The sequence below is a fragment of the Hippocampus guttulatus genome, chromosome 2 (assembly GCF_054856545.1).
Source record: "Hippocampus guttulatus isolate MCC_2025c chromosome 2, RoL_Hgut_1.0, whole genome shotgun sequence".
NCBI classification, from domain to species: Eukaryota; Metazoa; Chordata; class Actinopteri; order Syngnathiformes; family Syngnathidae; genus Hippocampus; species Hippocampus guttulatus.
Window position 1 is genome coordinate 15,257,243 of NC_141262.1, and position 25,517 is coordinate 15,282,759.

At 40.5% G+C, this 25,517-nt stretch overlaps 1 protein-coding gene across 2 annotated transcripts in view; it reads right to left on the reverse strand.

The window, feature by feature from the left end:
• The window catches only part of il1rapl2 (interleukin 1 receptor accessory protein-like 2), a 237,051-nt gene that overhangs the window by 7,388 nt on the left and 204,146 nt on the right, over positions 1 to 25,517 (reverse strand). For both annotated transcript variants that reach the window (XM_086138595.1, XM_086138587.1), the window contains exons 8-12: positions 18,653 to 18,785; positions 13,969 to 14,114; positions 5,076 to 5,216; positions 4,527 to 4,587; positions 3,702 to 3,811 (exon numbers count right to left, since the gene is read on the reverse strand). In XM_086138595.1, the coding sequence (XP_085994721.1) occupies positions 3,702 to 3,811; positions 4,527 to 4,587; positions 5,076 to 5,216; positions 13,969 to 14,114; positions 18,653 to 18,785 (591 nt within the window). The remainder of the gene's footprint in view (positions 1 to 3,701; positions 3,812 to 4,526; positions 4,588 to 5,075; positions 5,217 to 13,968; positions 14,115 to 18,652; positions 18,786 to 25,517) is intronic.

The window sequence follows — 25,517 nt, forward strand, 5'->3', positions numbered from 1 at the left end:
CTGTACATAACATGAAATGATGATGTATAGATTATAATAGGAAACCTGCTTCCATTAACATCCCTGATTTAAGAAAAAAAACATCTGTTTTCCTTTTGAAAATAACAAAATAGAAGAAAAAGAAACCCTTTAATTTTAAATACTTCTAAATGGTGGTATAAAAATGTCTGTACACCGTGAATGAGATTTTTACTTTCTGGACCTGGATTTGAGACCCCTGCTTAATACACTAATTCGATTGGAGGTTGGCAGACTCCTGACTTTGATTAGCTCTTGGAGGACGCATTAGCCTTGGGGTTTAAATACTTTATTATATTTTTTTTTTACTCTGTCCAGTGAATATTTCCAATAAAAAAATCAAACCATACAAAGCAGACTGTCTATTGTTGTGACCCAGATGAGATCACATTTCATGCCCAATTTATACAGAAATGCAGGGACAGTAATTCCAAATGATTCAAATAATTTAATCCACATTTTGGAGATGAAGTAAAACCTTCCTTTTTTTGGTTCACCTCTTAAATTTCATTTAAGTGACAGCTGCATATGCAGGACATTTGGCTTTGACAACCGAGTCAGAGCAGAGGATAATTAATGGGGAATGACTACAGACAATTTTTTTAAATGCTTGCATAAAGAGTTGAGTCTTAAAAGTGCCCTCCCATCCATCAAGTCTAAATTTAAACAACCAAGTAAATATTTTGTGAGCTGCCAAAAACAATTTCCACAAATGTGTCTGTGAGAGAGCCATCTTTACATTTTGGCCAACTAATTTACATGCTACCGCTTCCACAACGATTTTGTCACCCCGTAATTTCGAAGCCAGCTCAAGATTGAGATGAGCAGCACCGTTAGCACAGGTTAGCCTTAGTGTTAGCATCTGTTGAATGGTGCATACTTGAATCTTTGGATACATTATTGACAAGGGTTGAGTGTGTTATTTGTGTCTGGCGTATGTATGCTTTGTGTACCACAATGATGGATTAATTACTCTAACTGGCAAGTATAATTGATCAACTTAGTGATGAAGAGAGACAATAGATGATACTAATGCAGCGTGTTATACCGGAGACAAATTCCTTGTGTGTTCTACATACTTGGCCAATAAAGATGATTCTGATTCTGATTCTGATTCTGATAGAATAGTTCTTCAAATGGTGCTTGCTTGTTTTCTCATCGATCTGGGCTACTTGTAGCCCTTGCCTTATCCCACCCTCCTAGTTTTGCCCGCTAACAATATGAATGAAAGCAGAGAGGCACAGAGTGAGCAGTATTTTTGTTGCTTTCGACTGAATGCCTCTGACAACACGATCCAAAAAACTTCAACCAGGGTGAAACAAATGGCTGTTAAGTGTGCTCTAATTCTTTATCCTTTGTGTAATTTGACGGAAAATGCCAGAGACCTCTTATTAACACCCAGGCAAACACACCTGCGAACTGAAGGAAAAAAAAAAAACGAAAAAAAAAACCATTACCTTCCTTGAAGAACAAGAGATTTGTAGTCAAGGGTCTGTGTCCTTGGTTATAAATTTGAGCTCAACATTTTTTACATCTATTGTGTTTTGTAGTCATCCTTTTTGATGCATGTGACTTTCTAAAAATAAAAAATAAATTGGTGATGTTTGTGACATCCTTAATTAATTTTCAGAAAACACGACACCCTTAAACGATTCATTTAAACAAGATTTGCATGAATTGATAAAAATAATGTTTCCAGCAAACCTTCAGCAATCAGTAATTAATTGGATTGGCACAAATGAAATGGAACATGTGTAAAATTAGGTATGCTTGCTTTTTATTGAATGGGTTTCTCCTCCATTTCTCTGTTTATTTTACTGTATTTTTAAAAGTCTTTAAAAACATATTAATTTCCCCACCCAGTAGTGGAGCCAGAACTCTTTCGGTGGGTGTCTCCCTTATTCCAAGCTCAGACTCGCAACTTCTTTTTGTCGTTCACAATGGTTGATATGTCAGATGACCAGTGATGGTGTCATAAATGTGTTCTGTGCCTTTGACTGAGCAAGCGGCTACACTGCAAGTCTGGCACCGAAGGCACCGGTCTTAAGGAGAAGTTGACCAAAAAGAGAAAGTCCAGGCAATAGGGAAAACGTTTGTGGGCATGTAGGATGACAGGACAAGAATCTGGGTCCGTGGGGTTCACCGGGGCTTCGCTCCACAAGCACAACAAGCACATGGTTAGTAAGCGTGCGCCTGAGATCTCGAGCAGAAAAGACAGCGACAGCATGCTGGGCAGGGAGTGGTGGGCATTTCACTCCGTCACACTATTGATCATTGTCTAGGAATAAATTGTGGGCCTAACATGTGACACGTCAGAATTTTTGTGTCATGGTGCATGGTTGTTCGTCTCTGTGTGCCCTGCGATTGGCTGGCAACTGGTTCAGGGTGTCCCCCGCCTACTGCCCGAAGACGGCTGGGATAGGCTCCAGCACCCCCCGCGACCCTAGTGAGGATTAAGTGGTTCGGAAAATGGATGGATGGATGGTTTGCAATTATATCACATTACACATTTGTTCCTCAAAGTGTCCACAATGGTGGCCTCCCGGTGAACATTGCGGAGAATTCTTTGCCCCCACAAAGAACAGATTTAAGACCTTTTGATTGAATTGATGATTTATCACTGGCAAATGAAACACAATGAAAAAAAAATACAGCAGTGGTTTGTGGTCAATAATTTCTTAAAAGAGTCTGTGTGGATGTTGTTGTATATAGACATTTTGTAGATCTTTTCTGTCAACTTGTTTGGACTGTTTTCAAGATCTAACCTCAAAATGTCATTTTGGAAACGCAGACCAACAGCCACATTTTCAGCTTGACTGGTAAAGATAGTTTGTCAGATGACACAGAAAAAAATGAAAGACAATAATGATAATCTCTACTGCATGTGAAAAAGAAATCATTTTCAATGAAAATACTTTAGTATCCCAAAAAGACTGCGGCACCCACATGCCGTGTATCTGTAATACTGTTTATGTGGGAGTGAGGTCAGAGCATTGACAGATAGAGCAATAACAGTCACATTTCCCCCTCGAGTTGGACGGAGAGTGACACATAACCCCAGAAATGATGACAAACAGTTTGCGTGTGCTATTATTTTGTGTGTGTGTGTGTGTGTGTGTGTGTGTGTGTGTGTGTGTGTGTGTGTATGTGTGTGTGTGTGTGTGTGTGTGTTTGTGTCGGAGGGGAAGCAAGAATAATGATGCTATGGTTTACATGACATATAACTGTGACAATACACATTCAGACATGCATACAATGTGTGTCAGTGCAATGTGAGTTAAGATGCATTCCCACATAAATTCTTATTCATTGAGACATAATGATAGACTCTGGATGGTTCAGCCTTGAGAGTAAGGCTGCCCAAATCTGGTCCTCGAAAGGCTCTATCCAGCCTGTTTTAGATGTCTGCCTCCCCAAAAACACACCAGATTCAAATGATCAGGATCCTATTCAAACTTCCGCAAAGTTTGATGATGAGCTGGACTTGGGTATCCCTGCTTTAGGGACTCTATGTGTGTGTGTGTGTGTGTGTGTGTGTGTGTGTGTGTGTGTGTGTGTGTGTGTGTGTGTATGTGTGTGTGTGTGTGTGTGTGTGTGTGTGTGTGTGTGTGTGTGTGTGTGTGTGTGTGTATGAGAGAGAGAGAGCGAGAGAGGAGCTGGCTCAATGACTGATGGCTACTTACTACTGCTCGGAATGAGATCTCTGTCTGGAAGAAACAGCTTGTATCCATAGTGTTTCTCCAAGACGTCAGGCAAGATCTCCAAAGCAAAGGTTTCCTCGTCACTGCTTGTTCTGCATTCAAATGCAACAAAATGTTTTTTTAATGCAAAGTCCCGTTTGTAATGTCAATGCTAAAATATGCAAGTACTGTAAATGTGATGTGGTACATTAATTAACAAGTAATTTCCACATCACAGCACCAACTCAGTTTGGCTTAGTTCAACACTGCTCAGTTTTGGTTTGTTCCAATAAACAGAAAAACAAAACAAAAAAATAAATAAATATCACAGCACACTGAACCCACAAGGCACTCTACAACAAATGACAAATAGATTTCTCCAGTATTTACTGCAACTCTTGCTATGTGGCTGCTGGGAGTAATTTCATTCAAGAGGTGATAATATTGGCCAGGAAAGGTTTGAAAATGTCTTTATTTTTTGCAGTTTCTTGCTGAGTCTCATTGTAATGTTACAATAATGACTCTGCTCAACTGATGAAAAACTAGTGGTGTTATGCCACTCTTAATGAAACAGTGCCTTACAATACCTGGTTTCACAATGTAAATGCTTCAATAGCAGGAGGAGCCATAGAAAGCCAACTCTGTGTAAAAAAATGGCTGTTTCTTAACTAACTGCAATTTCTTATAGAAGCTTGCACTTCACTGACTACTAACTTACCTCAATTAACCTATGGCCCACTTCACCAGCAGAGTGGAAAAACATGTATTGTATACTGTGTCTGTACTGTATAAGAAAATACATGAATACAGCATGTAATGTATGCTTACCTGCCCAAAGAGTCCAGATCCACTTTGGTATAAGATAGATAAGCATCATACTCCTTATTATCTGATCAGACATACAGGACACATAATGCAATTTTAGGTGAAATATGATTGGCCTTTCATTAAGAAGGCAGTGACAGTATTTGATAATAACTTGTGAATTGCAGCTTATATTTCCATTTTCAAATATTTCGGAGACTGACCATTAATGTGAATTTAGTGAGAGAAAAATAAATCCATCAAATCTGTCAGTATGATGCATTGCAATTAACTACAACCAATAACAAATACAGAAATTAAATAAACAACTCTCTTGATGGTGTCAATCAAAGGTGAGCATTAACTTTGTAAAGACAGACTTGTTGATACAGCTCCTGCATTTCGTCATTTCTTTTCTGTAAAGCTGATCCTGTTCAGATTGCGAGGAGCGGGAGCCAATCCCAGTTGAGTGGCAAAACTGACAAAATGGCAGTTAGGTATGTTTGCATTGGAACAGATTGTAACAGGAGTTGCCGGTCAACACACCATATCAGAGAAAAACAGAAAACTTACCATCTTCCGTTTCATCACTGCCAAAATGTCTCCTGTAGCATAGCATAAGTTCCAGGTTGTAGCACTTATAAAGGGCCGTGAGTACTCCTAGCAGCAATAATATGACACCCAGACCACCAGCCAACTCCAAACGATACATATCTGCAGTCAAAGAAAGAGGGAGGAAACAGAACAAAAATATGTTTTGATTAGTGACATATCCCCCCCAAAATAAAATAAAATAAACAAATACATACAATTAATGAGGCAGATAATTTTTCAGAGGTCACATTACTGCAGATTTGAGTGTGACATGATTGAAGCTCGAACTTATTGGACTGCCTTGTTGTGACACAATATCCTTTCAAGAATACACCTATTAAATTGCAATTATTCCTTCATTCGTCAGCGCAAATTATGCAGATGCTGATTTTCTCTTTTGATTTGATTTTGTTAATTATTTAGTATGTTGAACATTCCTGCCAATTATTCATGAACATTTCTCTGCTTTCTTTGGCAATTAGAAACTCTACCAGTAGATCCGTTCAATAGAGAGATCTGACTGTGAAAGACAGAAATAAGTTCAATTTGATAGTGTCTTTGTTCCAGAACTATGAAAGGAGCGATAAAAGCCTGGTTGATCTGGTATAGTGTCACTGAAGCTTCAATTACTGCTCAGTTAATTGGATCACATAATTACAGATAACTTGAAATCACAAGTTAGACAATCTGTGCCCTGGCACATTAGCGTGCCATGACAGGTTAATCGGGTCAGAGGTGGCATCATTGGTCTGAAATGTATTCACTGCAAAATGTGCATCTTTGTTCATCTATTGTAGTGATATACAGAGACTGGAAATAACTACATGCTAGATAATAGCAGAATATCCAAATAACCTGTGTATCCACCTGTTGATATTAAAAAAAAAGGGCTTCAGCTAAACAGGCTGAGATTTGATACGGAGTAAGTCAATTTTTTTTTTCCAATATAAACTTGTAAATGTTTTCTGAAGTTCATGTCTGGAGTTACGCCGTGAGGTTTCTAATGTAAATTGTAAAGTGTGCGTCAAATATGTGCCTTGGCACCACCCCCAAAAGTTGGGAAAGACTGATTTGTACCACAGTTCGAGTTCCTAAACTCTTCAGGAATTTACATCAGGATCTTTCAAGTAAGTAAATTCCTTGAATTAACAAAAGTTGAGCGTCAACACCTAAAAAGTTGCCTTTAATATGTGTGACTGAAGACTTCACGATGGCATGTTGCACCGGCTCTGTACAAAAAGTCCCAGTTAAGAATTGTAAGCGAGTGAGTTTTGACTGATAGTGTTATCATAGGCAGGAGTGGAGCGGAGTGGTGAGATAGTGATGGATGATCATGGTTGCTGAATGAGACCATTGTAAATGTGATCTATTACCATCTTGCTCTCTCTTGAGCACACGGGCAGCTTCAAAACCCAGAAAACCAGGTAGGCACTTGAAGATTTCACCACATCTCCCCTATATCTGCACACATCTTTCCACATCTCACCCACATCTATCGATACTGTGAAGGGAGCAGCTGCAGGGAAATGTGTGCATTCACTAGTGAGGCTCTATTGTGTGCAACATGTAAACAAACAACTAAAGACGCTTTCGGGGTACAAGGCCTCAGGAATGATGTTTGCCTTGTCTGAAGTGAAATAAACCTCCATCTATGTGTTAATAATCCACAGTAGCCATGCCGTTTTCGATGCCAAATGTGCTTCTCATTAGTTGCCGAGACTGTTGAACAGTTCAAAGCAGGTCATTTTCAATGTGTTCCTCCTTTTCTCCTCCCTGCTTCGACCGCCTGCCTGTGACCCAGGAATTGATCTCAGCACGCCTTCGTGAAAGACATCTCAATTTCAAAAAATGTGTCTGTAGTAGGTTTCGACAAATGTGGAAGCTTAAGAGAGCATGCTATGGGCTTTTCCTTTGAGGGTGATTTTCCATTGCATTGACACAACGGCAGACAAAACACAAAATTATGAAAGAACTACAGTCTGGCAGATTTTCTTGTACAATTAGTCGAATTCTCTGCAGGGTGAACCAAAAACAGAGAAAATCATTAGTCAAATGGCACAAGAACGACTAACAATAAATAAAGTGCTTGGAAGAAAAGTCATGACACACAAATTAACACTGAGACTGTAGCTAAAAATCCATAAACATTCAACGTTCACTCCATCACTGCTGCCTGATCAAAACCAATAACTTTTATTCCAGGAACAAACATAAAGACAACACATGCCTGTCTCACCTGAAGAATGGAGGTGTAAAGGAAGGAAAACTGAAAGTCTTTGATTTTCACTTCCGATAGGAGTGATGGTGAAAGTATTTCATTTTCACTTCCTGGAACAGGTTTTGCATTCGTCAAGCTGTTTTCATTCTTTAAATGTACTGCATTACAAAGTGTTACCAACGTCCACCAGTAGACGTCTCTCCAACGCTGTGACACCTGACTTCCACTCAGAACACATTCATGGTACTGCAGTACGTAATAGGACAGTGACAAAGAACATGGGGGTGGGGATGGAATTGGTAGATTTCTTAAATATCAAATATTTGCACTAATCTTACAGAACCTCAGACTGCCTCATCATAGCATTTATTTCAAAAGATTTTCTTTCTACCCTGCTTCCAGCCTTCCATCTTCCTCCCTTTCCCTCCCCTTTCCTTTAGCTATCCTTCATCTAACTGTCACACATTTTTCCATTACTAATGAATCACTTGTCAACCACTACTGCTGCTCAGGAGATCCATTTTAACATTGAATTGCCGTTTTTATTTTTATTTTTCTTAGAAGAGGAATTGAATGCAGCTAATTGTGAGGGCATGAAGTCATAAGGCTTTGCTGGATTAGCTATTGTACTTAATTATACTCTGTATGTAAGACTGACTTTCTGCATAATGTCAACAACAAGAGGTCTGTAGTTTTTTATGTTGGCATGGCTAACCATGTGTTGCAAAGCCCTTTGTCTAAAAGGAAACATACACACTATTTGTTTTCGCTGTCACTGGTAACCTTCTATGATGACATCACACACCAAAAAAATACACAAAATCCAAACGGTCTGATGACAAATAAAGAACAACTCCGAATAAAACAACCTGAAATATTTAACTGATTTTAGGGGAACCAAACATGTCCCAGTGCACTCCTCTGTTGTCATTCTGTCTCTCCAGACCTCCTTTTTTTCTTTCCTGTAAGACTCTCGTGGTGTTGGTTAAAGGCAGCTCTTTCTGCTGCTACAAAGCCTGTGTGTGTGTGCGTGCGTGTGTGTGTGTGTGTGTGCGTGTGTGCGTGAGTGTGTGTGTGCGTGTGTGTGCGTGTGTGTGTGTGTGTGTGTGTGTGTGTCGGCAAAACACATAAAACATAGATGCATTTGGCAATTACCTACTGGGTGACTGGTAGAGCACACTCCTAATTCCATCAGACATTGTGTGTGAAATCAAGCTTTAATAATGTGTCCTAACTTAGCATAACATGTGCTTTGTTTCGGCTGTTGTGTTGCGTTCAGGCACTCTGACATGACCTTGCTCCGAGGCGTCGCACCAGAAGGAGGGAAACAGAGAGCTTGCTATTAGCACGGCTACTGAACTTTGAAAAAAACAAATCAGCCCACACTCTTGGCAGAAATGGATTATATTGTAAAACGCATATAGGGTCTTTCCCTGACATGAAGATTCTCACTCATAAAGGGAGAAAATCAGAGAGGATATTTAGGGAGCCACCTCAAGGAGGAAGACGAAGATTCAGGAGCTGAACAGGAATAGGAGGAGGACGAGCCCGAAGACAATCTCCAGCTGCAAATGACTGGACACTATGGTTGAGAAACAGTGAACGATGATCTGAACATTTACTTCAGTCGGTCTGATCAGACAAGCACCCCTGCCCCCCAACACAGACAATGCAGCAGCACTGGTCAGCACCCTGTCTCTCCTAAATCCCCACTCTTGCTACACCAATCTGTTCCTCTCTACTAACCAGGTGAGAAAAGAACTGCAAAGGATTAAGGAAAAGAAGGCAGCAGGTCCAGACGGGATCGCTGCAGTTCGCCTACCCGCCTGGCATTGGAGTAGAGCATGCTGTCATGTTCCTCCTCCACGGACTTTTTTCCCCACATGCGGTATGTTGGGTATTTTCCGTATGGACACTGATGATAATGGCAAGGTATTGCTACCTATTCATATGCCTGACCCCCATCATTAGGAGATCATGGTCCAGTTGTTAATCTTCAGGAAGCATCATTCACCACAGCTGCCCCACATATGATCCAAATGCTCCATGTCAACCGTTGAGACCTTCAAGTTCCTGGGAATCATAGTCTCTCAAGGCATGAAGTGGAAGGACAACATGAACTTCCTCCTGAAAAAGGCTCAGCAAAGGATGTACTTCCTGAGGCTGCTCAGGAAGCACGACCTGCCACAAGAGCTGCTAAGACAGTTCTACACAGCAGTCATTGAATCAGGCTTGTGTTCCTCCATTACAGTTTGGTTTGGGGCCGCCACAAAAAAGGACTAAATCCGACTGCAACGGACAGTTAGGACTAAGGAAGAAATCATTGGCACCGCCTTACCCACACCTACAAACATTCCATGCCTGCCTTGCAATCTTTTTCCCGTTGTCACTGATTCATGAGACCACATCACAACCGGAAAATGTATGGAAGAATAGTGTCACTTTTTTTTTCCTGGTCCCAAAGAGGCTTGAAGATCATAGATTGGCATCCATTGAGTGTCCTCCCCCTTGCCAAAGAAAACTCACATTTTCCCCATGCCCATTGCCGAGAAGGCACGAGGTTCAATCTTTGTGTCATTGGCTTCAACCATGAAATAGCTATTGGACTCTTGCTGCTTGCCAGGCATGTAAAAATATCCAGATATAGGCCTCTTCAGGTCCACGAGCCGGAGGCAATTCCTCTAGTTTACTATCCGGATGGCTGAAAGCTGTTTGAACATTTTCTTTTCGATACTATTACTTCAAGCAATGAGGCCTAATTCGCATTGACACAACGGCATTAGCAGTCCATTTTGTCAAATATATTTTTTTAATTTTCTTTTCTGAAAACATGTCCTGTAAGGAACACTCTGGCCAAATTTCATTTTGGTGGCCAGTTTGAAAAAGGACCGTCATGTTGAATTATTTTCGTATCAAGCTCACACTTTTGTCTGAAATCGTGACCGAAAAGAAACATTCATACTAAACGCTATACTTGGCTTATATGCTCCACAAATAAAAGTTTTTTTCCATTTGTATCTGGACAACGTCTGCCTGCATCACCGTAGTTCTCCCCCAGAGAGGTCTGCCTTGCCCTAGCAGCATTTAACACTGTGCTTTCATCTTCTGCCCACGTCATGATAAATGCAGTGGCGGTTCTAGATAAATCTCACTGAGGGGGCCTGGCTGGGGCCAGGGGTTTTGATCGAGGGGCACATTCAACCCAGGGCAAAAAGACAAAGATTCAAAAAATTATTTGACTTTTTATTTTCATCAAACCTTTAAACCTTTGCAGACATAACATTACAGTGACAATGAAAAACAGTATAATAATTACAGTAGTACTGAATCAAGTGCTGATAAAAGATTCAAATAGGTGCAGATCTTGTGGAACAGTCTTAAGCTGCCCCTACTATTACAACAACTGTATTCTGCAATTTTGGTGATTTCTGGCAAACCGTCTGAAGTGATTCAAGATTCAGTTCTTTTGACCTTCCAGACTTAATGCAAAGTACACCAAGATTGCTTAATCTATCATCATTCATAGTGGACACGAGGTATGTTTTCCCATGATTTAATGTGGAAAAACTCCGTTCTGCATTGGCGGGTCTTCTTTACATTTGTTGATGTCTGTGGAAAAAGACAAACCGAATAGATGTAAACATAATTTTTGCGTGGACAGCATATACACTAACTTGCTACACTTACACTGTTTAGGCACTCAGACAGACATAATTGTCTAAAATGTATTCATGAATGCAATACATAGCATTCATGCATTAATTCATTTATTTATTCATTAATTGTATTCAGTAAATATAAATTAATACATAAATACACAGCCTGACCAGGGACTAAAATTGCAAACACACTGAAGCTAGATGTTCATCTAATTGTCCCAATTTTAAAAGGCAATGTCTTACATATTGTTCCTGTTAAACATTAAAAAATAAAAAGGGATATTTAAAAAATTACACGCACACACACACACACACACACACACACACACACACACACACACACACACACACACACACGTGCGCGCTCGTACACACGCACACACACACATGCAGACAGTCTCAGTTTCCTCATTCTCAGGATCTTCATCTGTCTCTTCATTTTTAACTTTAAAATTTTAACAGTGAAGAGGAATTACACTTCAGCAACCCTACTGTTGCGGGCCTGCTTGGTTTTGTGTTGTGGTCTTACCTTGACAATATAATATCATTCGTCGTCGTGGTAATCTTGGGACTGCTTCTCTGGAGGCTGCTTCTCATCTTCGCACTCATCTTTTTTCAGTGGTGCAGCGTGCTAAAAGGTCCGACTAGAATGTTAAACCAGGCACTTTAGTTCCACCTTTGGCGTCGGCGACTGGGCGCTACTGTATAGTCTACGTTCGGAGGGGGGGGGGGGGGGGGCACAGGGCGGGCCAGAATCAGTGCTACAGGGGCACTGGCCCCTTTTGGCCCCTCCCCAGAACCGGCACTGGATAAATGCCTCACATTCTGTGTTGTGGTTTTACCTAAAGAGTGTAATAAGGTTTGTTGTGTTGCTATAGCACCTTCCAAATATCACCAAGCTCATCTTAGCTGAGTAGCTGAAACAGCTCCCTGCATGAGATGACTCCATTTACAGTCTGCCATTATCTACCTTGTGACTGACTTCTAGAGCAGGGTGCTACTCCGCTTATGCATTATGCACTGAGTGTGGAGGAAGAAAAATGATTTCCCAATAAACGGGTATACCCAAGATAGACACAAGTCAATACATTGGCTTAGTACGTCCATTGCGGTCATTTTAATGATATGCTGTACATTACCTCAAATGACTGAAGTGTTGAAAGTATTGACATTTTTATTTGAGAATATCTTTTATAGCAAGAATATATTGGAGTATTGGAGGTACGAATGAGTTTCTATCACCATATTATTGCTGAGTATTTCGAGCAACATTCTGCCACTGTGATTATGTGCCGCTTCTTCAGACTACGACTACAACTGCTACTTTATTTTACTCTTGTCTTTGCGTCACACAGAGCAAATGATAATCATTTCCAGTTGATGCGGTCCAGTTTCACAGCAATGCAAACTAAACCCACAAAAGTCACCTTTTTTAAAATTTGTGTGTATATCTCAAGTACAGTAACATGCTCATACCCAAGAACACGCCTGCCCCCAGACCACACGCATGCAAACACATTTCTCTTCATCCTACTTATTATTGTGTTCAGCAATCATGACCTACCCTGATGACCCCCACTGGAAAGGTGAGTCAGTATGATCTTGCTGAGCACATGTGAACATGAGTGTGTCTGTGTATGTGTGTGAGTGCGTGCATCCTGAAGTCTCTGGGGTGCTAGTTAAGTATACTAAGATAGATTTGACACCCAAGGCAAAAGACAGTGGGACCTGTTTTCAGTTCACTGCCTCCCTCTCCATCTCTCTTTCATTTTTCTGTTTCATTTCTTGTACGTGTTATTCTGTGTTTCCTCTTGCTATTTGTAGGTTTATTTTTGTGGTCATTCTCAAACCAATGTCCCAGTATATTCATATCCAATTGCACACCTTTTTCAGACCTGTTGTCCAACGCAATCGAGGAAAGAGAGAATTCCCCCTCCCCTGCACTGTGTCACTATCTCTTTGTCTCTAGTTTTCTCTCTGTCTCTGGCTTGTGGCCACAGATGCCACAAGGCATGTTGTAAATGTTTTACAAAGTAAACTCTCATGCATTTTTAAGCTGAATCTCAAAAGTGGCAATGATGAGATCATGTTTTTTCTTATCTCATATTCCTCGGTCATTCCAGGCACTGTTTGGCTGTGCACGTTTTGGACATCACCTGTCCGTCCAAGATATTAGTCATTTGACCATGTCCCTCAGGGAGCTCTGAGGAGACCGAGTGTGAGGCGGTTCGGATGAAAAGCAGCACCTCCAAATGGTGCTCAGTCAGAAAAGGGTATCACGTCCTCTCCATCCACATGGATGAGACCCTTCCCCAAGTGGGAGAGTTCAAGTAAATTGAGGTGGAGGATGAAGAGCGGATCGACAGGCAGATCGGTGCAGCATTTGCAGTGATGCAGATTCTTCATTAGTCTGTCGTGGTGAAGAAGCATTTGAGCCAAAAGGTGAAGCTCTAGATTTACACTCCGTGTTCCTACCCTCGCTTTTGGTCACGAGCTGTGGAGCTTGACTGAAAGAACAAGATCGCGGATACAAGCGGCCCGGAATGAGTTTCCTCAGCAGGGATGTCTGGACTCTCCCATGGAGATAGGGTGAAAAGCTCGGTCACCCGGGGGTGGGGGTGGGTGTGGTGGGGACGGGGGAGGGGGGCGGGGGCTCTCGGTAGAGCCGATGCTCCTCCACATTGAGAGGAGCCAGATGAGGTGCCTTGGCCATCTGGTTAGGATGCCTCTTGGACACCTATCTGGTGAGGTGTTCTAGGCATATCCCTATGGAAAGAAGCCCCTGGTATAAACTAGCCAGTCCAAGACCGTCCAGACACAAGGCATAACCCAATAGTCTCTCAATCATTTTCCATTTGGCATATAAATCACGCACCTATGTGGACATCTCATTGCTGATGACACTGTTAGATCTCTGTTTTCGGCTAATTTCTCAAGTTTTACAATTGTCGGACTCTTGTGAGAAAAAGGAAGACAAGTGGCAGGACATTTGTACCTTTCTTCTGAAGTATAGCACTCCCACGGCGCCGCCCTATGTGGTTCTCCACGTAGCAGGTGTAATTAGCCAGGTCAGTCTCCTCGATAGCGTCAAAAGTTAAGGATAGCTCAACTTCCTTTTCCCCCAAATGCTCCCTTAAAATCCTGGATAAGCAAAGATAGAAATTCAAAATTACATGTCAGCCATGATATTTTCAACATTGACTAGAACACATGGAAAGTGTTTTTTGTTCATGTTTTAATGAAGGACAACAGCGTTGGAAATTACATGAAGAATACAAGGAATGAGAATATTCACAATGCATGGAGCTTTGAGACAGGTAGGTTAATGTTCCCAAAATTGCTGTGCTAAAATTTTTAAAAGGAAGACGCATAAGGAAAGAAGACAAATAGGCAACAGCAAGGACAAAAGAAGAGGAAAAATGATATAACAACATAGAAAGGAGTAAATGATGCATAGAGAAATGGAGTTGAGTTGAGTGCAGCGGAGTAGAGTGCATTAAAATGTAGGGCAGATGGAGCAAGAAGGCATGTGTAGAAAACAGTACAGCAGGTGCAAAAAGCTTCTGTCCTTATGGTGAGGTCAGATACCGCATAGGCCTGCAAGGAGGAAGTTGGCAGGAGGCAGATTGAACTGGCTCAGGGGTTGACCTGTGTTTTGGAATCGGATTTAGGGTCAGGCTAAGCTATTTCCACTGAAATCAGAAGCCACATGGCTGCTGCTTGCCGCAACAGCAAATTTGGTCCAGGAGAAGACCCAAAGTCCCGCGCCACCAGCGGCATACATTTTGTAAGGGTTGTAACTATAGAAACCAGAAATCTGAATAGACCAGTTGGTACAGTACCTGCCAGCTGCTCGCCCCGAGAAATACTGCAATTGAAATGTGTTTGAGAATCGCTACGTGCTGAGCATGTAGACAAAATATTTAGATACATTTTACATATTTCATACCTTCTTCATTCATATTTGCATGTGAAAACAACAATGCAACATTGATTTGCAATTGTATTAGTGGATGGACCTCTTACACAAATTTGTTTTTCTAAAATTACAATGCCTACTCTTGGTCAATACCACCACATTTAGTCAATGAAAATCTGAGCGATTAATTGTTCACACTCCCGGTTCGACAAATCGCCAGAGACAAGTTGAAATGAGCAATGGTGTGATTCGCCATTCCGGCGAAGGGCCAATTTGTCTGTCAAAATTTCCCCGCTAATCGTCAAAATGCAAATGTCCAAATAATCCTGCAATTTTCTTCAAGGCCAGTTCCGCATATGTTTGGTGACAGTATTAACACAACATTGCTTGGGGGGGGGGGGGGGGGCAGCTAGTGAATCTGATCACACAATGTAAACATATGCCAGCGGTCAAAATGAAACGAAAGTGGTAGTCAAGTCCAAAATTTAGTTTACAATAATTTGTTTTATGCACCCCCAGTAGTTTCATTGCTTTTTATTTGTTTATTTATTATTATTATTATTGTATCCAGGCAACACTACCCTTACAGAAGACCTAGTTGAAAAATCTCCACCATGTCAAAAATATGTGGGCCATGGTCCCAGCTACTTTACTGTATACTGAGGTCAAAACCATACGAAAGAAAAAAAAAAAAGACTAAAACACATGACTGCAATATTGGAAATCGGTAGTTTGGCCTGCAGAACCAGTTTAAAAACGTAGTCTTCTCTTTTAATCTTCTCATATGCATGATTGGATGTAGATCAACCTTGAATGTAATCGAGACTCTTCTTGGGTTTTGTTGTTTCTGTAAGGCTTCAAGCATGGGTGGTTTCGATGTTTCAATTCAACTATCTCCTATTAATGTAACAAAGCAAAATTTAGATGACAATCTGAGGAATTTAATTGAGGTTCAGTCTTTCAAATAGATGTGTGGTACTTAAATCTTTAAAGATTGAAGTGAATTAAAACTATTGTCCTCATACATCAGAGTCATACAGATTACTTAAGAGAAAGGATTTCTCTAAAAGTCACCACATCCTTTCTGCCACATTTACTGTGTAACAATAGATTAGCAATACATAGCAGGTGTGTGTGGGTGTGTGAGCGGAAGTGATATGGACAGACACTGTGTGTTCTATTTTTATACCAACTTTAACTGTCAATGCAAATACATTGTTGTAAAAACAACTGCATGAATCTGTCACTATCATCATGAATCATAAATCCCCGTTTAAACAATGGGGGTTGACAACAGATGGGTCATCTGGCTGACATCTGGACATAAACATGATAAAGAAGCCATTTCGTTTGCCCTTGCAAGGCTAAGTGAATTTCTGAACGTTGCATATGTATGTATTGCAATTCAATGCACATGAGTGAACAGTGAGAATGCTCAGTTGCAAAATTCTGAGTAGCTGGAAAGCAAGGAAGTGAATAACCTGAGACCTTCTGTGCTCTTGGGGGAAAGTGTTCCATTTAAACTACTTTCACTTGTTGTCAAGACAACTTGTTGTCTTGTATTACATTATATATTGACCGGAGAGAATCCACCTCTCTGAAGACGTCTCCCTGCAGCGGTTTCATCTTGTTAAATGGACTTTTATGTCATTCTAACTTCGTATCGCACAATATTGTGTCAAATGTTGCTCACTCGGCATCCATTGCAGCCTGGTCATCGTGGAAGGGCGATTCCCCCATCTGCGGCCCCTTCTCAAGGGTTCTCATTCTTCCCCAAAATATTTTCCTGACCCTCCTGAGGTTAAGGTCAGGGGATGCCATTAATATTTGTCAACTGTGGGCATGTGAAGCCCTTTGAGACCGTTTGCGATTAAAGCCATATGAATAAATGTGACTTGACTTGTATTGTTGTGCATGCGTGTAGTCAGGCTTTATTGCATTGAATCAACACTGCACATTGGCAACTAGTGTGACGGCAAGGTGGAGGGACCTAAACATCACAGCAGGAATCTCTCTATAAAAATGTAATAAGTCAGATTTGGAACAGTAGATGATTGGATCATTTGTTGCCAGAGGACTTGATCAAGAGATGGAGAACTCATCAGGTAAAGGTTAATTAAACACCACAGGGTATGATTAGTTTCAAATTTAAGTACTCATTCTGCTATTTTCTTTCGTACTACCCTGGAACAGAAAACCTTCTGAGGCCAATCGCTGGCTTAGTATTGAGTCCATTTCCAAAGATGAGGCCCTGAGACCTAAGACGGGGCTTATTAAGTATGAAACAAGACACCGGAATTAACCTTGACAAATAATAGGGAAATTAGGATTAGAAGTATTTTCGTTGAGTTTACAATACATATTCTTATTACCACTGGGTTGATGACACTTGGGTTGGGTGGAAAAGAACTAGAAGAAGGATTTTGGTCACTAATTTACACTAATTTATAATTTCATGACAATATTACAAAAAGCAACTGTTTTAAAATTATGAATAAAATTGGAGAACTCTCGATGAGTGCTCTGCAACCGGCTGACGAGCAGCCCAAAGTATATTCTCAAGAAACTATCAACTTGAATCGTTTTGTGGATTTGTGCATGCCACACTTCTATGTCACATTGCAAAGGTGCCTCGAAAGACAAGTTGTGTCAGAAAATGAGATGCCAACGATAAAGAAGGATACACATATAATTTGAAATATATTTACGGCAATATTTTGTTTACATTTTTGTTATTTAACTTTTGTTTTACTCAAAGACTTAAGGTGAGGTCTAGGGTGATGGCCTCACACCCTCTTTGATCAGCCGCCGTTGCATACAATGCTGGTTAATGGTACAGTTCAAAGATTCTAATCGTTAACATTCAGGCACCCGACAGGTGGATCAGTGCTGCGTGTTGCTCAATCTTATCCTTGTCTGCGTTTGTGAGATCCATTCCAGTTCCAGACTGGTCCGGAACCATAACAACTTCTGGCGTGACTCAAGTGCATGTGGTGTCCAAGTTCACAATAAGCCTGTCCAAACTCACCTTTGAAGTCTGCGAATAGTCCTTCTGGAATTTAGAAACCACGGGCTGTTGAGTTGCGCCGGACGTAACGTCACGTATCTGAATTTGCGGCCAAAAATGCGGCCTTCGGAGGACGTAGCCTTGTGAATTTGGACATAGCCACTGTCTCCTGGTTGGCCTGAATGAAGTGTCTGGGTTTGAGAGAAGTCTGGGCCTCCCTTCGTAGGCTTCTGCCCCTGCGCCCTACCACTGGCTAAGTGGAAAATGATGGATGGACGAATGGCTGGAAGATTCAGCGCTTGTCCCTTATCGGCTAAAACAAGCATTAGTAAAACAAGGCAAGAAACAAAAATTTAAAACAAAAACATTCCTTTGTTTTCAAATGCTAGAATGTTTGAGATTTCTGAAACCATTCCAATATAAAAATAGGTTTTAGTCACTCACCAATCCTGAATCATCATTTATCCTTGGTGTGATTTGTTTGATTAAGAACGAGCATTCACACTCTGAATGAGAGGAACTCCAATGCGGTTGTGGTGAGACTGCATCAAAACAGTCACCAACATGAAGGGTCAAACTGTTGACCTTCAAACACATCTTCCATGTGTCAAGTCGAGTCAAGTACAACTTTATTGTCAAATGCGCTGTCATACATGTGATTAAGTTGTTGCCATACATCCTCACTTTGCTGCCTTCTTTGTTCCAGTGCCTGTGCAGTCTGACTTGTCAATGCAAAATAATGCTTGTCATTACCTGACATCACTTTCTTTAATGTGTCCTGCAAGCTCTTCAACAAACTTCTCTCCTTTCATCCAGTAGATGATCGGTCTCCTGTTTTCTCCACTGTAGCCAAAAAAAGCCTTGCAGTCCAGACTGAGAGGCATTCCTGCAACACACATCACAATGCTATCACTATGCAACCCCCCCCAGAAACACAAATTTGCTCAGAAAATCAGACAGCTTTTTAAAAAGTTTTTTTTTTGTTTCTCCCCGATTGCCTGAATCCAGAAAGATGTCACCTTAAAACCAAAGACGATTTGATTTATTGCAGATATAATCCTTGATATCATCAGTATCATTGAACTAGCTTCATCCATGAGACTAAAGTGTGGTCGACTTCGACAGGTATCTGTCATGGTTCTGTTTGTGACTAACAGGTGGCACTGTAGGGCTCCGCCTGCAGCTGCACGCCTGTTGGTCATTGTGTCATTAGTTTGCTTTTGTTTAAAAGGACTCCCGCTGTCGGGTCATTGTTGCTCTGTGCACGTGTCATGTTTTGTTTTTTGTCTTAGATTTTTGCTGTTTTGATATCTTGTGATTTTTCTGGATTTTATTTGAATGAGTTTTTGATTTAGTTTTCCTGTGTATTCCTGTTTGCATATTTGTTGAATACATCTTGGTCACTCCACCCTGGTCCTCCCTGCCTCCATGCGTTTTAGGGTCCTCTGCACTACCATCACGCAAAACATGACAGAGATTTGTGAAATAAGTGAACACTCAAGAGGCTGAGCTGCACCTTGGAATGCATCATCTCCAAGGGCCTCAAACACACTTTCATAGTAGCTATGAAACACAAAGGAATTGAGCATGTTACCCTCATTGGGGGAGGGGATGGGGGATGAGTAGTCTACATAAAGTTCAAACACAGAAAATCCAAATTCATTTGAAAAGCATGTTTCTAAAATACTGGAAATCCATTTTAATTAGATTACAACATGAGATGACAAATGACAGAGCAGCATATTTAACCACCATGAATTATATGCTGTTAAATTAATTTCCTCAGCCTGACATCTTAAATCACTTTGTGTTGAGCAGTTGGAGAAGCATGCTGCTTTGTGCATTTACACTCATTTTCTTAAGAAAATGCAGGTCACCCCAAATGAGCAAGCACTATTCTTGTCATCATGGCAACAAAAGCACATTGTTTACTGCTGATTGTGAATGATCACTGCTTCAACAAATCATAAACTGCTCGCAATAATTAAAAACATCCATGAAATAGACTGGGTAAATGAAAATAGAGTGGGACAGTATCAAGTTAAACGTCCAAGCTATGCTGTGGTCGATATAGAAACTTGAACAACTGAGAGGACTCGAGCCATTGCTCGAATTCAACCACTGCCTTCTCAAAGTTAAAGTTTTTGGGGTTTTTTTTTTGATGAAATGAGACCGTGTTGGTTGCTAATCGAATGCTGATTGGTTGAAACGAACATGATGAATTTTACCCCAAAACACACATGAGTCTTTTGGTGGTTTGGGGTGGACCTATCGTTTGAAGCACATTTGACTATATTATGACTTGATGTCTTAAAATGACGTCCAAAATAAAGAAAAATGGAAGAACATTTTCCCAACAGTGCTTACCTGATTTTTTTTTTTGGGTCACTTTGTATGACTATAAATCCGAATGTACACTGCTATATGCTTTGAAAAAGCTGTAAAATTCTGATCAAATGTGTATGTGTGCATGTTTGTGTACATCTATCTATCTATCTATCTATCTATCTATCTATCTATCTATATACAGTATATATATATTTACCTCCCTCATCTTTTTCCACTTTCAAACATTTTTAATAAAGCTCCAGGGAGCCACTAGGGCGGCGCTAAAGAGCCGCATGCGGCTCCAGAGCCGCAGGTTTGCCGGTGTACATGATCATAACTAATAAGCCCTTTGAGGATGTGTTTGTGTTTTCAGCATGTTCTGGTGTGTGAAATTATATCGTTTGGTTACCTTGTGTGCATTTAAATGGCTGGGTACGGCTTGTTAGCCTAATCAAAAATACAACCTAAGAAATGTGGTGTGCCTGTTATGCAGTGATTTCAGTCATCGTTTTGTTTTTGTGGCTGAAAGAAAAGGGTGTTGAAAAGAGATAGAATGAAAGAATGTTGCTGTGCCGCTGTCACTAATGTTAGGGAGGTACCATAAACCGAGCTGGTGCATCATCATTTTAGACTGCTGCTGATTGCATCGTTGCAAAAACACACCCACCTTGATCATGTGTGTGAGTGAGACTGGATTGTGTATCTCTTGTCAGGAAATTTCAGTACAGGTCCGTTTTTAAAAAGCAAGTCATATAACACTGTAGTCGAAAAATAATTTTGTCTCTGCAGCTTTAGTTAAGCCTGACTTACTTGTCACTGCTTGTTAAAGGAGCCTCTCTGAAACATGCGCAAAAAGAAGCAACTGAATGTGAGCATTATTACAGATGTGTGTTATTTCTGACGCCACACACCAAGCTCGACAAACTGCTGGCGATGAGGCATTCCCATCTGTTTCCTTCTGCTTGCAAAGTTGTGAGCTTTGAGCCTCAATGTCAGATTTCATTTCCATCTGCATTTTTGCTTGATTTGTCCACATTAACTAAAATTTAACTGACAAAATCTCATTTGAGTCATTTCAAGAAGCCCGGTAACTGTTTTTGCTAGCAAGCAACAACGTAAGACCGGATCTCACTGAGTGGCGAAGGTCCGCGTGTGTGATAGCATACAGCGACTGCCCCTCACCAAATGCCATTAATCTGTTCCATCCATTCGAAAGGTATATGCCTTTGTGTAGTGTTGCATGCTACTGTCTACATGTGTTGCAATAGTTTGTGTTCAAATATAGGGTGTTACAAGCGTTATAACTTCCATTGATGCTATTTTGTTACCATTAACCCATTCCTGCACCCTGCAACCTGATAACATGATTAATTGTCCACTGTAGTAACCGCTGTCCCTGAAAGAGTTAAGCCAGCAGATGTTAAGGCAGTGGTGTCAAACATACGGCCTGCAGGCCGGAACTGGCCCCCAAGAAGGCTCGATCAGGCCCGCAGAATCATTTAAAAGTGAAAAAATGCATAAAAAGAATATAAAAAAAATATTTTTAAAAAGGTGCGATTCATGGAGTATGTTGTCTTCTACTCTGATCAAAACAGTGTGTCCCCTCACTGTTTTGATCAGAAATAGAAGACATTTTTTTGATCAGAGAAGAAGACAACAGTGTCATGTTCCGTATTTGACAGCAGGGGGCAGGCGTTAATGCTTGCCGCCTGCACACCTGCCACCCATTTGTCGGTGATTGCACCAGCTATATCTAGGCGCTCCGGCAGTCGACTCACTGCCGGAGTATTCCACGCCGTGCCATTGCTGTTGCCTATACCTTCTCGATTGAACGCTACTTTAAAACTATTGATAATTGTTGCATTCCTTGATATCTCTCGTGTGTAATTGTAGTATTTGCCTAATCTTTCTCCTTGCCGCTTTTTCGCAAGCGTTTTCTGTTGTCTCGTTATAATTATTTCCTGGTTTTCATTTTTAACCAGCGTTTTCTGTTTTCTGTTTAGACTGGGTTTTTTTGTTGTAATAAATATTATTTTTGTGACAAAGTTCCTTTCTGTGCCTGCTATTTCGGTGACCCACTTATTCCCAGTTTGTTGTTACGCACGAAGCGATTACTCTGTCGCTTCGAGCGCAACGTGACAAACAGCAGCCTCAACCTATCACTGAGACAGACCCAACACAGCAGACGCTATCAAGGACATGTGATTACTTTATTCTTTACACATTTAATAGCACTCTCCTTATTTTCTAAGGTGTAGGAAATCTAAGGTACTTCATGAAATGTTTTGTAAAAGATATGTTCATAAAATTTCAACATTTCCCTCATGTTCTTTTGGTGCTTTAGACCAAAACAAAGGAAAGACATATTATTTTGGTTCTTTACAGCAGAAAATGGTATAATTTTAATGGTCCGGCCCACATGACATCTACCGAGGGCATATGTGGCATTATGTGGTTTGGCTAAATACACATGTACTTGTCTTTGCTTTGTTTGATATGTCTTTGCTCTTTTACATAGAAAAATTATTTGGATTCACTCTTCTGGCTCCTGTGTGGGCAGCATGGATATCGTTCCTTCTCAGTAACAATGTGAGTTTGTGTGGTTGCTTGTATCTTTATGTTCCCTGTGATTAATTGGTGACCAATCCATGGTGTAGTCTGCCTTCTGCTCAATGTCAGCTGGGGTAGGCTCCAGCTCTCTGCGACCCTCAACAGGATAAGTGGTATTGAAAATGGATGTGGAATAATGTCATCTCTTACAAATTATCAGGACTGTTTGAAAACTTGGACAGTTGCAACCCAGTTTAATGGAAGATGATAATTGACTTAAATTGTTTGTATAAATGTGCCCTGCTATTCCCTGGTGACCGGTCCAGGGTGGACTCCACCTCTTGCTCAAAGTCAGCTGGATTAGGCTTCAACTCACCCACACCCGAAAGAGCACAAGCACTATGAAAATTGGAGCTTCCTGAAGCCTGTCATGAATAAGACAGCCGCCCTTCACAGAATTATTCACTGCCTTATCTGCTCTCCTCATGCCATGTGTATCCCTTCCATGAGCCAAAATGCAAGATGTATATTTCTTGTAAAAACAAAAAACAAAAACAGACACGTACACACACACACATTGAAACAAAGCATGAATTGTACTACTACTACTTTTTATTAAGATGGCTAATTGAAATAATGCACGCTCCCACACACGTCTTCATAGCCCCCTTGATACCTCTGAATTTCTTTGGGAAAAAGGGAAATTACCCTTATTTAATGATCATCTTGTGATAAGTAGGTCATAGCGAAGTGGAGAGGGTTGAATCATAAATTACATGAAATAAAAATAAATTGAATGACATAGTGGACAAGCGCCCTGCAGCAAGAAATTGTCTCAGACACAAATCTTGGCTCATGAATTTCTGGGTTGCATTTGGAGGTTCTTCCAGGTACCTTTGAGGGTTCTTTTAAGTGCCCAAAATCTGGATGGTAGACTGAGTGCAGGCACAAAATTGAATGTAGCTGCGGTTGTCAATGACAATGGTTGTATTTTCTTTGATCAGTGGGGATCTCAGAAGCAATTTCCTATCATTATCGGTCAGCGTCAAGCAACAATTTGATTTTGCATGATGTCTTGAAAAAGATGTCAAAGGTAGTTGGAAGAAAAAGCAAGCATTCATTGCTGTCACCTGCTATGTACCGGTAAGTGTTTGTATTTTACATGGGAAAACTTCACACAGGATCATCCTGGCAAAGATTCAAACCCAGAACCTCTCAACTGTGAGGCAGATGTGCTCGTGACGACCACAACATGCTGCACATGCCTTGAATTTGTCGAACATAATTATTCGATAACATTATAGGCCATTTCCATTTGCTGCGAGACAAATCACAGTAAGAATTACAATAATAACATCAAACACACAAACTAATGAGATCCAACTCAAGAGCAGTTGATCAACGGTGTCTTTACAAGGGATTAAATTCTCTGTATTTGAGCTTATTAGATTTCATAATGAGTAACATAGACTTCCATTTTTTTGGGGGGGTGGGTGGGGGGGCAGGGAATCAGATTTGCTCATTTGATTCAGTGTCACTTAGTTCAAAAAAAGTTGTAAAACTAATAAAGAGTACTGTTGGTTCGTATTTAATTAAACATAACTTAAAAACCACACATGCCCTTCTCCGGTCCAACATATGCAACTGCCGTCCATTTGCTCATATATTTGTTGGTTTGAAAAGTGCGCATGCATGGCTGTGTGTCTGTGCGTGTAAGTAAAGCTGAGCTTTGGGTCTTGAGCATGTGACATTTCATCCATTTATATCCAGCCTCCAACAAATGAATGATGTTAAATCCTTTCTTATTCTCGTATCCTCAAATGCTTCAGTATTAAATCCGTTCTGTGTATAAGGCAGTGACACCTTTCCAAAATCACATCATTTTTGCCAAATGCAGCTTCCAGATTTGTTAGTTTTAATCCTTTTCATACGTTTTAGAACTTTATTTTATGGGTTGCTCTATTAATGTTATGAAGTGACTGCGCAGTTTTTGTAAAACATTTTCTCCAAATCATATTTAGTCAGCATGCGGTATATTTTGATTGTCACTTGACCTTTTTGCCTTGATGCAGTGTGTAATCTTGGGTGGTGATCCTGTTTCTTCTGCTCAGTGGCGGGACAAATGTTGGTGTGCGGTATAGGGCATTGAATACATCACAATACAATACAAACTTGAATTGATTCTATTCGGGGTATGATAGATGTATAAAATTAACATTCTTCACTCACTCTAAATACATGACTGTTATTTTTTTGTCTGTAGCTACATCTGGAGTTAAAAACGGTATTTAAGAAGGTTGAAATGTAGTTTATGAAGAAATCTTACCTGTATTTTGGAAAAAAAAAAGAAAATAATAAATGAAAGCAAATTCTAACACCACTTGTGTTTTTTTTTCTGTGAAACACCTTGGAGAGTAACAGTAAACAAATGTCAACATTGAATATCTAGATAATTAACTTACTGTAATCTATAAAATATCAAGAAATGATACTTTACGCATAATTCATCATATTTATAGGCCCTTATCTGGCTGTGAAAAGGCTGTTGAGATGCCCAATAATATTTGGCAGCACAGTATTGTTGGAGTGATATGATTTAATAAATATGTGACGGCTAATCATTTCAGCAAATATTAAAGTATTTCTTTCTAAGAGGAAATGAAGACGCCACAAAGCGAGAAAAGAGATTTGACTATTCCACCCACACTATTCTATCACGCCGCCTGTCATCGATTTTATC